A 13,371-nucleotide genomic window follows, 5' to 3' on the forward strand; every position below is an offset into this window, starting at 1 on the left:
TTGTGAATAATGCTGCAGTGAACACTGGCAACAAGTATCTGTTTTCGGATATTTCAGGTGTATACTTAGGAGTGGAATTTCTGAGTAATGTCGTAATTCTGGGTTTAGCTTTTTGAGAAAGCAAACCCCTCCTCAAGCAGCCAACCTGTTTTCCAACCTGTTACATTCCAACCAGTGGTTTCTCCACACCCTTGCCAACAATTACTATTTTCCAGTTTTGTGACGACAGCCATCCTGGTGGGTGTGAAGTGGTAGCTCATGGTGGTTTTGATTGGCATTTCTCTAATGACAAATGCTGTTGAGCATCTTTTCATGTGTTTGTTGGCATTTGTACATCTTCTTTGGAGAAAGGTCTAGGCAAGACTTCTGCCCATTTTTTATTTGGGTTGTTTGTCTCTTTGTTGTTTAGTTTTAGGAGTTCTCTATATATTCTGGATATTGAACCCTTGTCAGATGGATAATTTGCAAGTATTTCCTCCCATTCTAAAAGTTGTCTTTTCACTTTCTTGATAAAGTCCTTTGATGCACAGAAGTTTTTCATTTTGATGAACTTCAACTTGTCTGTTTCTTCTTTTGTTGCTTGTGCTTTTGGTGTCACATCTAGATTTCACTGTCAATTCCAAAGTCATAAAGATTTACCTCTAGGTTTTATTCTAAGGGCTTTATGGTTTTAGCTCCTATATTTAGGTAGTTGACCCATTTTGAGTTCCATTTTTTATATGGTATAAGGTAGGCATGTAACTGCATTGTTTTCACATGTGGAGATCCAGTTGTCCCAGCACCATTTGATGAAGAGACTGTTCTTTCCCCAGTGAATGAACACTTTTCTTTTTTTTTTTTTAAGATTTTATTTATTTATTTGAGAGAGAGAATGAGATAGAGAGAGAGAGCATGAGAAGGGGGAGGGTCAGAGGGAGAAGCAGACTCCCCGCTGAGCAGGGAGTCCGATGCGGGACTCGATCCCGGGACTCCAGGATCATGACCTGAGCCGAAGGCAGTCGCTTAACCAACTGAACTACCCAGGCGCCCGAATGAACACTTTTCAAAAATCAATTGGCCGTAGATGTTTGGGGTTATTTTTGGACTCTCAATTCTCTCCAATTGGTCACTATGTCTGTCCTTAGGCCAGTATCACACTGTTTTGATTACTTTATGTTTGCAGCAAGTTTTGAAATCAGAAAATCTGAGTCCTCCAACTTTGTTCTTTTTCAAGATTGTTTTGGCTTTTAGGGTCCTCTTGCTATTCTGTATGGATATGAGGATCAGCTTTTCCATTCCTCAAAAAAGGCCATTGACATTTTGATAGGGTTTGAATCTCACTTTGGGTAGTGTTGACATGTTAACAATCTTAAGTCTTCCTAGACATGAACATAGATGTCTTTCAATTTATTTAGGTCTTCTTTAATTTCTTTCAGCAATGGTTTGTAGCTTTTAGTATAGAAGCCTTTCACCTTTAAATTTATTCCTAGGTATTTTATTCCTTTAGATGCTGTTGTAACGGGAATTGCTTTCTTTCTTTCTTTCTTTCTTTCTTTTTTTTTAAGATTTTATTTATTTATTTGACAGAGAGAGAGACAGCAAGAGCAGGAACACAAGCAGGGGGAGTGGGAGAGGGAGAAGCGGGCTTCCCGCCGAGCAGGGAGCCCGATGCGGGACTTGATCCCAGGACTCCGGGATCCTGACCTGAGCCGAAGGCAGACGCTTACCAACTGAGCCACCCAGGTGCCCTGGGAATTGCTTTCTTGCTTTCCTTTTTGGATTGTTTGTTGCAGGTGTTATAGAAACACAAGTGACTTGATTTTTGTGTGTTAATCTTATACCCTGCAACTTTACTTAAATTATTAGCTTTAGCAGATTGCTTGTGGATTTTTTTGTGTATTAGACCATGTCATCCATAAATAGAAATAGTTTTACTTATTCTATTCGAACTTAGGTGCCCTTTATTTATTTCTCTTTTTAAAAAAAATTTTAAGGATTATTTATTAATTTATTTGAGAGGCGGGGGGAAGGGGCAGAGGGAGAGAGAGAGAGGGAAAGCAGGGAGCCTGACCTCGTGCTTGATCCCAGGACCCGGAGACCATGTCCTGAGCTGAAGGCGGATGCTTAACCCACTGAGCCACCCAGGTGCTCCTCACTGCCTTTATCTAGTTGCTCTGGTGAGAACTTCCAGGACAATACTGAGAAGCAGTGGTGGAAGTAGATTTCCATGTCTTGTTCTAATCTCAGGAAGAAAGTCTTTTACCATTGAGTATGATATTAGCTGTGGGTTTTTTGTAGATGCCTTTTATCATTTTGAGAAAGTTCCCCTCTATTCCCCAGTTTTCTGTTCTTACTATGAAATGGTGTTGGATTTTCATAAATGTCTTTTCTGCATCAATTGAGATGATCATGTTTTTTTCCCCTTTCATTCTAGTAATGTGGTGTATTATATAGACTGACTTTCTTATTTTGAACTACCCTTGCATTTTTGGAATCTTCCTCTTTTTTGACTTATTCTCTCATTTTTTAAAAAAGATTTTATTTTTGCAAGAGAAAGAGAGAGAGTGTGAGCATGAACGGGGGTGGGGGAAGAGAGGGGGAGGAGCTGAGGGAGAAGCTGACTCCCTCCCCACGGAGCAGGGAACCCGATGTGAGACTCAATCCCAGGACCTTGGCATCATGACCTGAGCTGAAGGCAGACACTTAACCATTTAACCGACTGAGCCACCCAGGTGTCCCTTATTCTCTCATTTTGATGGAGCACATCATCCAATGGTTTTCTGAGGAAAGGTTCGTAGGAGATAAAAGTTTGTAACTTTGTATGTCTGAAAATGTTCTGCCTTCACATTTGACTGACAACTTGGCTGGGTACACTCTAGGGTGGAAATAATTGTGCTTTGGAATTGTGAAGACGTTGTTCCACTCTCTCGCTTCCAGCACTGCCATTGAGTTCAATGCTATTGATTCATGTTCCTTCCGATGAGACCTGTCTTATTCCCTCTGGAAGCTTTTAAATCTTCTCTTTGTTCTCATGATTCTGATATTTCACAATAATGTAGCTTAGTGTCATTCCTTTTACATCCATTGTGCTGGGCATTCAGTGTAACCTTCTAGTTTTAGAGACTAGTATCTTTCAACTCTGAAATTTACTTTTTTAAAAAAGTTTTAAAAAATTTATAATTTCTCTGTTCTCTCTTATTGGCATTTCTGTTAGTTGTGTATTGGACCTCTAGCTAGTCCTCTAATTTTTTTATTCTTTCCCATTTTTCATTTCCTTGTCTTTTTCTTCTACTTTCTGGGCAATATCAACTTTATCTTTTAACCTGTGTGTTGAATTACCTCTGCAATCAATTTTAAATTTCCAAAAGTCCTATCTTGCCTCTCAATGTTTCTTTTCCTTTTATAGCAGCCATGGCTGGTAGAGGAATGGCTTCCACAAGTGGAAGGATCAATTCTTCTACTGCGATGGGTGGGAAAGAAGGAAGGATGGATATGGGTGGGAGGAGACTGACAGTTGAGGTGGCAGGAAGGTGGAGGTATTCCTTCTGATGACTTCCATTTTCTCTGTGATATAGATGATGAACACATATATTGAGATAACAGGGAAGGTTAACGGGGCAGGAGGTTTGAGGGGCATGAAAAGGGAAATCAGAGGTAACCCCTTCAAAACCCAGCTGCGGGTCGCCTGGGTGGCTCAGTCGGTTAAGCATCCGCCTTAGGCTCAGGTCATGATCCCAGGATGGGGTTTCAGCGGGAAACCTGCTTCTCCCTCTCCCTCTGCCTGCCCCTCCCCCTGCTTGTGTGCTCTCTCCTTCTCTGTCAAATAAATAAAAATCTTTAAAAAAACAAAGGAAAACAAAAACCCAGCTGCTTCCTGCGCAGCCCTGAGAGTCCATACTGAAGCCAGAGACCATCAGTCAACAATGGCACTAATCGGCTTAGTCAGATAACCTCCTGGTAAAAGTTGGAGAAGATGGGCTTGGACAGCCCTGTGGTTGGTACTCTAGCTGAGTAGTCTGGAAGAGCAGTAGGGCAAAGAAATTAAGGATATTGACAAGAAAGGGGTTGATGTCATTGGACAGGGCATTTCTGCCACTTTTCCGTTTGTTCACAGTCCCTGGGAAACTTAACGAAGTCTAACCGTTCAGCTTGACATTTCCCACCTGAAAGTTTGATGTTATTTTAAAAAACTGGAGGAGGGGCGCCTGGGTGGCTCAGTCGTTAAGCGTCTGCCTTGGGCTCAGGTCATGATCTCAGGGTCCTGGGATGGAGCCCCCACATCGGGCTCCCTGCTCAGCGGGAAGCCTGCTTCTCCCTCTCCCACTCCCCCCTGCTTGTGTTCCTGCTCTCCCTATCTCTCTCTGTCAAATAAATAAAATCTTTTAAAAAAATAAAAAATAAAAACTGGAGGACTTCATTGAATTTTCTGCCCCTGTCCATTTATAAACTGTCAAGGATCAGGTCTTATTCATACTGTTTTCTGGGGGTTCCCATTGTTTATATTTCTCAGTGTAGACAAGTATACCCATTTATCTTTATCCTTTGTTTCTTATCTTTAAAATAGAATAAGGACCCCCTAACAACAAAGAGAATACTTTATTCTCTTCAATAATGGCACTATTGATACTCATTTTGTGTTTTCTGGATGTTTTATCATGAAAATAGAAACAGACTCTGACTGCATATCATCCAGATGTTCAAAGTTTATTTATGTTGTTTCAACACACTGACAAAACACCACAGTTTGTAAATTTTTCTCCCTCAAGAGTCAAGAGTCACTTTATCTTAAACCAGAGGATTCTCTTAGAGCACGCGCGCACACACACACACGGAAAGTACAAAAACAATTCCACCAAAGTGCATGTGAATGAAAGTGCAAACAGGCTTCATTTTCAAACTCTGGAATCATTCTCTCTGCTTCAGAAATTAAACAGAAAGGTCCTCACTGACCTAAGCCAGGGCCGGGCGGGGGCTGGGCGCAGCTGCGGCTGAGAGCAGGGCCCTGGCCCCGACTCCCTCCCTTCACCTGCACCCCGGTCAGCGGTCAGCGTGTGAAGATCTCCTCTGGGGACAGGACTGGGGGGAAGGGGCAGGAGGGCACACTGCTTTCCCCCTTTTTTCTGGTTTCTTTCCCAAGAGTTTGACGTTGGTGCAGAAAGTGCTGAGGCCTCCTTCTCGCGAGGCCCTTCGTGGGTCCAGCCTGCCTTTCCCGCAGGCAGGCCTTGGAGGGTGGCCGGCAGGTCCGCCGCCCCAGCCCTGCTCCTCGGGAGTGCGGAGGTCCTGCGGCTCAGCTGCGCGGCCTCGCTGCCTTCTCCTCACACCACAATGCCCGTTTCTCCTCAGTTTCAAAGAGGAGCAGACCCGGCCAAGGAGCTGGGGAGCTTTGCCACCACCCAAGCGAACCAAGGGACAGACGCTGACGGGCTCCTCCTGACTCTTGGCCAAGGGGACACCAAAGAACCTCTGTAAAGCTGAGCCTCAGCCAGAGGCAGGGCCTGCCCACTTTCTCCCCAGGAAGGGTGTGCTCAGAGCTGCCTCTAAGGGCCGAAAGGGCAGGAGCATCCGAAGTCCTGTGGGAGTTCAGCGGGGCGGCTGACTGGCTGCCCTGCAGAGCCGCGGGGGCCCATGTGAGAGAGGGTCCCGTACTGGGCTGCGGCAGGAAATCAACAGAGCTTTGGGTGTCCCACTTCTGTGGGAAAGCTAACGCTTCATATTTTAACAGTAATAGCCCTTGACGTTTTCCCAACGCTGAGCCTCACAGATGCACCTGTCTGACACTTCTGAGGGTGCCCTATGGGCACACACATCACGTGACTGAGGGAACGGGCCTGGCTCTGCACCCTGCAGGCCCCTCGCAGCACCCGGGGCCACGGGAGGGAGCTTGGCGGTTGCCCCTCACTTCCGTGGGGGGCCAGCTGCTGCCGGGCCCTCTGCCTCCGCCCCTCCCTGGCTGGTTCGGCAGTGGCTCTGTGGAGGCTAGGCCCCCACTTGGACAGGAAGGGTGAAGTCCCAAAGCCCCGGCAGGCCACCTGGCTGGCAGTTGCAAAGGGAGAGTGGTAAGAAAGGCTCACAGCTCACGGACACAGAGGATTCAAAGACAGAAGAATTCACCTTCCCAACTTCCAACTTCAAGGGGACTTTGTAAGACTCCTCAAGAGCAAGACATTTACGGGACAGGTCGAATGTGATGTTGTGAGGTATGTGTGCTAGACCACGGCAGGAGGCCTGGCAGGCATGGGGTCCTCAGCCCGGGGGCAATACCTTGGCTGAGGTCCATGGCTGCAGGGAAGGATGTCGTGCCCAGCTTCGGGGCCCATCATGCCTGCTGGGGCTGCCCCTCTGGCCAAAGACCCGAGATTGTCTGACACACCCTTGGGCTGCCTCTTCCCCACACCTGACACAGGAAGGGCACATGGGGAACATATGTGGAGCCTTAACCTTTTCTGCATGGGTAAAACAGGCTCTAACCACCCACTCTGCTGGAAACGGGGCTTGGCGTGGGCCACCAAGATGCCAGCTGATCCAGCACAGGGCATGCTCAGGAAGGCATCTTGGCTTGGAATCCCCCGCTTCTGGGCGAAAGGGAGAAAAGCAGCCAGAGACTCCCAGCGGATCCTTTGACAACCTATTTCCGAAGCTTACCCATCTAAGGGGGAAGAGCCAGTGGGGTCTGGGAGGGCCATGGCTGGGGGCCCAGCCCAGGAAACCAGACAGCAGAATGAGTATATATATTTGTGGCTGGGTCACTTCTTGGTCGGAACCAAGGAAAGAAAAGCATGGAGAGAGGCCCAAGAGAAATGAGCCTCTAACCGGAGGACTCCTGTTCAACCAGACTGTCCTTAACCGCTAAGAAAAAGACCCTTCGGTGATCACACAAGTCAGCTGGAGAGGTGGGGTGGCTAGAGGCAGGGCCCCTCCAATCCACTCCCCTGGTAATGTTCCCCCAGCCCAGTCACACCCTCACTGGTGTGCCTGGTGGCAGATGAGCCCCAGGACTCAGGGGCTAGGACTCCCAAGTACCTTGCAGGAAGCAGCCCCGGAGAGAAGGAGGGCCACCCCTGGTAAGACGTAGAGGGTGGTGGGGGTATGGGTGGGATATGAGGAACTCAAGTTGGGAAGGAAGCATCAGCTGCAGAGGGAGGCCCAGCTTGGGCTGGAGGTGAGCCCAGCCCTGAGCCACTCACTTTAAGGTGTCATCGGCGTTTTTGAACATGAGAATGGCGTTATAGATCTTCAAGGCTGGACCCAGCTTGACGCTCATGATCTTCACAATGTCCGCCTGTGTCAGCAAAAGGAAGGCCTCGCCGTCAATCATCTGAGGGGTTGGGAGAGGGAGGCGGAAGGCAGAGAAGGTGGAGAGGGCCGTGGGAAGGAGTGACGGAGAGGTGGGGTATGCATGGGGAGCGGGCAGGGGAGAAAGAGAATCGGAGTCAAGGTTGCATGAGGGGCGGGGAGGAGGAGAGAGATGGGAAGAGGAAGGAAAAGGAGAAAGGAGGGAGGGAGGAAGGAAAAAAGGAAGATAGCGATGGGGACAGAGAAGGACAGAGATCTCCACTGGCTCCCCCATGTTCACACACATACTCTTTCTCTTTCTTTCTGCTGCCTGGTCTGATGTCAGTGTGTATGTGCTTAACGTCTTCTGAGTCCCCACAGACAGCAGCCTCCAAACACCTGCTGTTGTGCTTCCCCCACAAAGCCCCGGGTCAGTGTCCGTGCTGTTGGCAGGTCAACAGGCAGACACCGGGGACACGCGCCGGGGATGCGGTGTGATGTACACAGTGTCACCTACGAGCTATTCTTGCCGGGGGGGCTGGGGGGAGAGAGGACGGCAGAGTGATTTAGTCTGAATCTGGGCAGACTTTCCTTAGCACCAACAGGGCCGACCGCCAGACTGGACAGACTGACTACCCATGAGACCATCCATCTGCTTTGCCCTAACTTCTCACTCATGACACATCCCTCAAATGACTGGTCTGTGGCTGGAGAGAATCTTGACGTGTGTGTCCGAATGTATCATTTCAGCCCGACAAAGGCCCCTCCCTGGAGCGTGGACCAGATCCTGGGAAGGGTCATCCTCAGCTCTCACAGGGTCCTGCTCCCCACTGAGACTCCATTTGCTGCTGCAGTCCACCCTGGGCCCCTGCTGGCCGCTGCTTTTGTACCCCAGACCATGCTGAACTGAGATATGCAGCAGGTGCCCTGGGGGGAGCGAGCCCTTCTTCCGACAAGGGGAGGATGCTGGAGCACCTAAGTCTCGCGTGGCTCTGTGGCTAACTGACCACCGCACTCAGGGAGCACTGACTTATGACTGCTGTCATGGAGGGAAGACCTCTAACGGGTGCCACAGGGCTCCGTCTCGTGAAACAGGTGTGGTGAAGGTGTGCCCTAGTTATCAAATGGTAAGTTGTATGAGACTGGAAAGGCTTACTAATATCAGAGATGACAGAATCAAGATTTAAAACAATGAGACTATGAAACCAACAAAATAACATTTAATAGGGATAAAAGTAAAGTTTTACATTAGGTTAATAAAAAAAAAAAATCCAGTGGTACAAGTAACAAGCTGGAAAATGCGGTTAGACTATAATGGATAATTGATATAAAAGGCACTTGGGGACTTTCATGACCTCCAAACTGGTCTGATGTGGTTATAATGAAGCTAGTGCAAACTTAATTTTTGATAGAAAAAAAAAAAGAAAAAAGATATATATATATATATATATATATAGGGTTTGTATCTAGGGGAAGAGAAAACAACCCAAATATCCATTAACAGGAGAACTGTGGGCTATTCATAAAATGGAGCGCTACTCAGCAATACAAATGAACAAACTACTGGTATACACAATAACACGGATGAACCTCAAAAACATTACAGAGTGAAAAGAGACAGACACCAAGAATAAAAGCTCTACCCCCATTTATGTGAAGTTCAAGAACAGGTATAACTAACTTACGGCGCTAGAAATTTGAACAGCAGCTGCTGATGAGGGCGGGGACTGACGGAGGGGCCAAGAAAGAGCCCTCCAGGATGGTGGGAATGTTTTATATCTTGGTTGAAGCACTGGGTTCAGGGTGCATACATCTCACAGAACTCGTGGAACTGTACTTTTAGGATGTGTGGATTTTGCTCCATGTACATTTTCATCTCCATTAAGAAACATCTGGCTGTCGGTTCAACAACTCTAACAAGCGTGCCACTGTGGTGAGTGCAGCTGATAAGGGGGGGAGGCTGTGCATGCGTCACGGTGGGGGGTTGACGGGGAATCTCTGTACCTTCCTCTCAATTTTGCTGTCAATCTAAAACTGCTCTATAAAAATAAAGTCCTTTTAAAAACAAAACCAAAAAGCAGGTACTGGAGAACTCCACCAGCATGTTCTGTGCTGGTCAGAAGGCCCTGAAACCGGTATACGGCTCTGAACACGTATGTTACAGTAAGATCACCAGCCTAGGAGGCAAGCACCCAGAGCGGGTGGAGTTATCCTCCGCCGCGCAAGGATACTATGAAGAACTGGCCGTGTTGGGTCTGGATAGAGATTCTTCTCGGGGGAGAGGAGCAGACTTCTTTCTTACGGGCGCCTGACCTGTAGGGGGCATCTACGGGGAGCTGAGACTATGCTTTCCTGGGTGATGGGGGATGGATGTGTGTATTCTTTGGAAGGAAGATCTAAACAAACTCCAAGGTCCCTTCCAGTTTCCAACTGTGTAAATTGGGAGAGTCACGACAAAGTTCTTTACTTAAGGATGACTATTAAGAGCCAGAACCACCACTGAGCCCCCACTGTACCAGGCATTCTTATAGAGTGATAGGATTTGTGTATTATTCTATAGCAGGCTAGTGATATAATTATACTAGACATTCTGGTACAATGATCCATTCATCATTTCCAATGCTCAAGACGGCCCTGCAAGGTCGTCATCATCTTAGCCCTCGTTATCCCATTTTATCTCATTTTATAGATAAGATGATGCAGACTCAGACATAGTAAGGAGCTCAAACTGGCAGAACTGGGATTCACACCCACACTGTCTGTAAAGCTAGGGTTCTTTTATGTACGACTCACTGTTTCTTATCCTTGGTAAGCTTTGGGGTCTTGGTATTAAGTATATGCTAGGATCCTTGCAGTAAAAGGCAGACCTACGCCATTCAAGAGCCACTTTAACTTACTGTCCCTAGTGAGCTAGGTCTGGAAGACAGGCTGGGCAGAGAGCAGAGGAGTGAATGGAGCCCTGTCTCCAAGAGGCATTTTTCTTCCTGCCGTGATCTGAACAAAGGGTTTGCAAGCTGGGCCATAGTCCATACCGGGTTTTTCCCAGAGACGTGGGTCACTGTGACCAGTCTCCCGCAGGCACGACAACAGAGGGCCCTCCCTAGCAGGGGGCAGGGCTGGTGAGGGCATCCGCTCCCTGGTCGCCTCAGCGGCTGACCCTTCTGTCCCCACTCTGCACTTGCACCTCACCTCATCTTTGAAGAGTCGTGCCTGGTCCTCACAGCCGGTCAGGGTGTGAACGAAGCTGAAGACCTTGGAAACCAGAGAAGCACGTGTTGCCAAGGGGACAGGGGCTTGGGAGTGCAGGGCGGAGGCGGGCCCACGTGCACTTGGTGCTCTCTGGGCTTTGACAGTGTCGCTTTTTCTTATTAGCCTAAGAGGACTCTTGCATCTCTGCTGCTGGGTGAGCAAGGTGGGGCCCAGGTGAAGTGTCTCTCCCGCCCGACTTGCATGGGAACTAGCAGCACGTCCCTCCCCCACCCACCAGGGGAGGCCTATCGAACCATCTCGCAGCCCCTGCCGGGCACCAGGAGGGACGGCGGACAGGCTGGAGGGGCAGCAGATGCTGTGAGGAGCAGCGTCCGCCTCTGCCTGACCAGGGCCATTCCTGAGCCCTCCCGCCAGGCTGCGGTGAGACGGCAAAGTAGGGGACAGGAACGGGGACGGGTCCTCGCTCTCACCTCGTCAATGGTCCACTTGGCAACCGTCGAGGCTGAGATGCCCGCCACTCCCGGCAGGAGCTTGCAGTGCTGCTCCCAGCACACGGACAGCGAGCGGTCCGGGTGGGCCGACAGGGCCGACAGGAAGAGGGACTGGTGCATGGCGTCGGCGGCTAGTGCTGGAGGCAGAGGCCGAGGCTGCAGGCCGATGCTGAGGACTCAGCTGCTCCCCGAGGCCCGCTCGTACCCACGCCCCTTGGGAGGACCGCGGCCCCCTTCCGAGTGATGGTCTCGCAGAGCCAAGAGGGAGGGCGACGGGACTCCTCATGCACTGCTCGCTCCCCCTGGTTAAGTGAGTCCCTCACTTTACAGACTCTTGGGAGTCAGCTGTGAGGAAGGCCCCAGCCCCATCTCTCTGAGGCTGCGTCACCCTGGGCCCCACAAGGAGATGCTGAGGCATTCCCGACAGTTCTCCAGATGCCCCGCACCAGAATGGGCTCCAACAGCCAAGACGCTCAGCCCTGGCAGCAGAAGCCCGTTCGGTTTGCCCTCCTTTTCCTGAGGCCTTTGGGGCCTTGACCAACTGTCGCTGAGTCAGGGGGGCTCCGTATGGGAACCCCCTGCCCCCCGCAAGCCCGGCCACTGCGTCCGGCTCTGCTCCTCTCCCCTACCCCACCCCAGCCCGCTCCGCCCCCTGCCTACGCTGCCCGCTGCTCTGCCTGGGGCCTGCCTCCTGGCCTCCAGCCTCGGCTGCTACGGGGTCTCACGAGTGACGCTGCTCTGCGGGGCCTCCTCCTTGGCCAGGCCCGGCGCTCACCTGCCTGGACTTCAACTCCCTTTGGCCGCTCTGACGAGCCTGGCCCGGGCCTACCTCGCCAGCCTCGGCAGGCCCTGAGCCATGTGGCCCCTGCCCCACGGGGCCTGCCCTGCCTCTCTCTGCCCACAGCCCAAGACAGCTGCCTCTTTGCTGTTCACTGGGCGTCAGTTCTGGACCCGAGGCCGCCCCTCGCCACCGCCCCCTTCTCGTCACAGACGGTCCTGCCCTGACTTTGGCCCCTTAGCTTCGGACTTTCGCCCCGACTCTGCCCCTCGCAACCACCCGCAGAGCCTCCGGGATCCTATTAGGATCTCCCCCCCACCCCGCCCACTCGCGCCGCCCTCTGCAGCTCCTCCTGCCTGCTGCCATCCCTGCTCATCGGACCCCAGGAGCCCAGCCTCCAGCCCCACGAGGAAGCCGCTCCCGTGAGCCGCTCAGCCAGCTCTCGGCGCCCGCCGGCGGCACCAGCAGCCTCTCCCCAGGCAGCCTCCGCCCAGCGCTTCGTCTCCTGGCCATCTCCTGGCCACAGGAGGTTTGGCCTCCTGCCTCTGAGGCCGTTTCTGGTTCTCCACATACCAGCGGAGGGGTCTTGGGGGACAAGGCCAAGAGGCTGTAGGGAGCCCTGCTCCTTCTCTTTCTTCCCCAGAGCATGGGATGGGGGCTCTCTCGGGCAGCAGGGTGTCTTATCGAACTGTGAGCCAACTAGGGGCAGGTCAGAAGCTGCTGGGTTTTTGGTTTCTTTGGCCTTATAAACAACAGAAATGTATTCCTCATGGTCACGGAGGCTGGGAAGTCCAAGATCAAGGTGGCAGCAGATTTGGTATATGGTGAAGGCCCACTTCCTGGCTAACAGCCAACTTCTCGCTGGGTCTCGTATGGTGGAAGGAGCAAGGGAGCTCTTTGGGTCTCTTTTATAAGGACACTGATCCCATTTGTGAGGGCTCCACACTTATGACCTAACCACCTCCCCAAAGCCCCACCTCCTAATACCATTTGGTTTCACATATGAATTTGTGGGGGGACAGAAACATTCAGCCTATAGCATTATTATTATTATTATTATTATTATTATTATTATTAGGGAAGCCTTTCCTCACCCTCTCCCGCCATAGCCGAGGTCTGATTCCAGGGCTGTGCTTTTAACGACCATGCTATATAGTCTAGGTTGCAGAGACTGTTCCTGAAGAACGGGAAGAGCTTAAGTCCTGTCCACAAACTGAGCACTGAACCAGGTGATCTCCCATGGTCTCTTCTAGCCTTAAGACCATGGGCATTCAACTCAACTAAGGCAAGATCCCTAGCGTTCCTGCTGTGTATCAGGCCCTGTGCTGGTGGCGGAAGACATGAGGTGAATCTGTCACCCAATGGAAGGCTCAGTCACCTTGTCCCTCCCTTTGGAGCATGCTATGGGCTTCACTGTGTTCCCCCCAAATTCATATGTTGAAGCCTTAACCCCCAGTACCTCTGAATGGGACTATACATTTAATCCTTGACCAATGTGGGGCTGAGGGGCACCAACATCCCATGCAGTCAAAAGTCCATGTATAACTTTACTTCCCCCAAAAACTTCACTGCTAATACCCCACTGTTGACTGGGAGCCTTACCAATATCATAAACAGTCAATTAACATAGATTTTGTATGT

The 13,371-nt window shown here is 50.5% G+C and overlaps 1 protein-coding gene across 6 annotated transcripts in view; it reads right to left on the bottom strand.

The window, feature by feature from the left end:
• Nucleotides 1–4,667: 4,667 nt before the first annotated feature.
• L3MBTL1 (L3MBTL histone methyl-lysine binding protein 1) overlaps nt 4,668–13,371 on the bottom strand; it is a 33,461-nt gene continuing 24,757 nt past the window's right edge. For 2 of the 6 annotated variants that reach the window (XM_032419657.1, XM_032419659.1), the window contains exons 20-22: nt 10,932–11,089; nt 10,441–10,503; nt 4,668–7,294 (exon numbers count right to left, since the gene is read on the bottom strand). In XM_032419657.1, coding sequence (XP_032275548.1) covers nt 7,160–7,294; nt 10,441–10,503; nt 10,932–11,089 — 356 coding nt within the window. In that variant the 3' untranslated portion in view covers nt 4,668–7,159. Of the gene's footprint in view, nt 7,295–8,715; nt 10,504–10,931; nt 11,090–13,371 lie in introns of those variants that run through there. The other 4 variants (XM_032419655.1, XM_032419656.1, XM_032419658.1 and 1 more) reach the window with 3 other exon arrangements.

The sequence above is a fragment of the Phoca vitulina genome, unplaced genomic scaffold, assembly GCF_004348235.1.
Source record: "Phoca vitulina isolate PV1807 unplaced genomic scaffold, GSC_HSeal_1.0 scaffold22, whole genome shotgun sequence".
NCBI classification, from domain to species: Eukaryota; Metazoa; Chordata; class Mammalia; order Carnivora; family Phocidae; genus Phoca; species Phoca vitulina.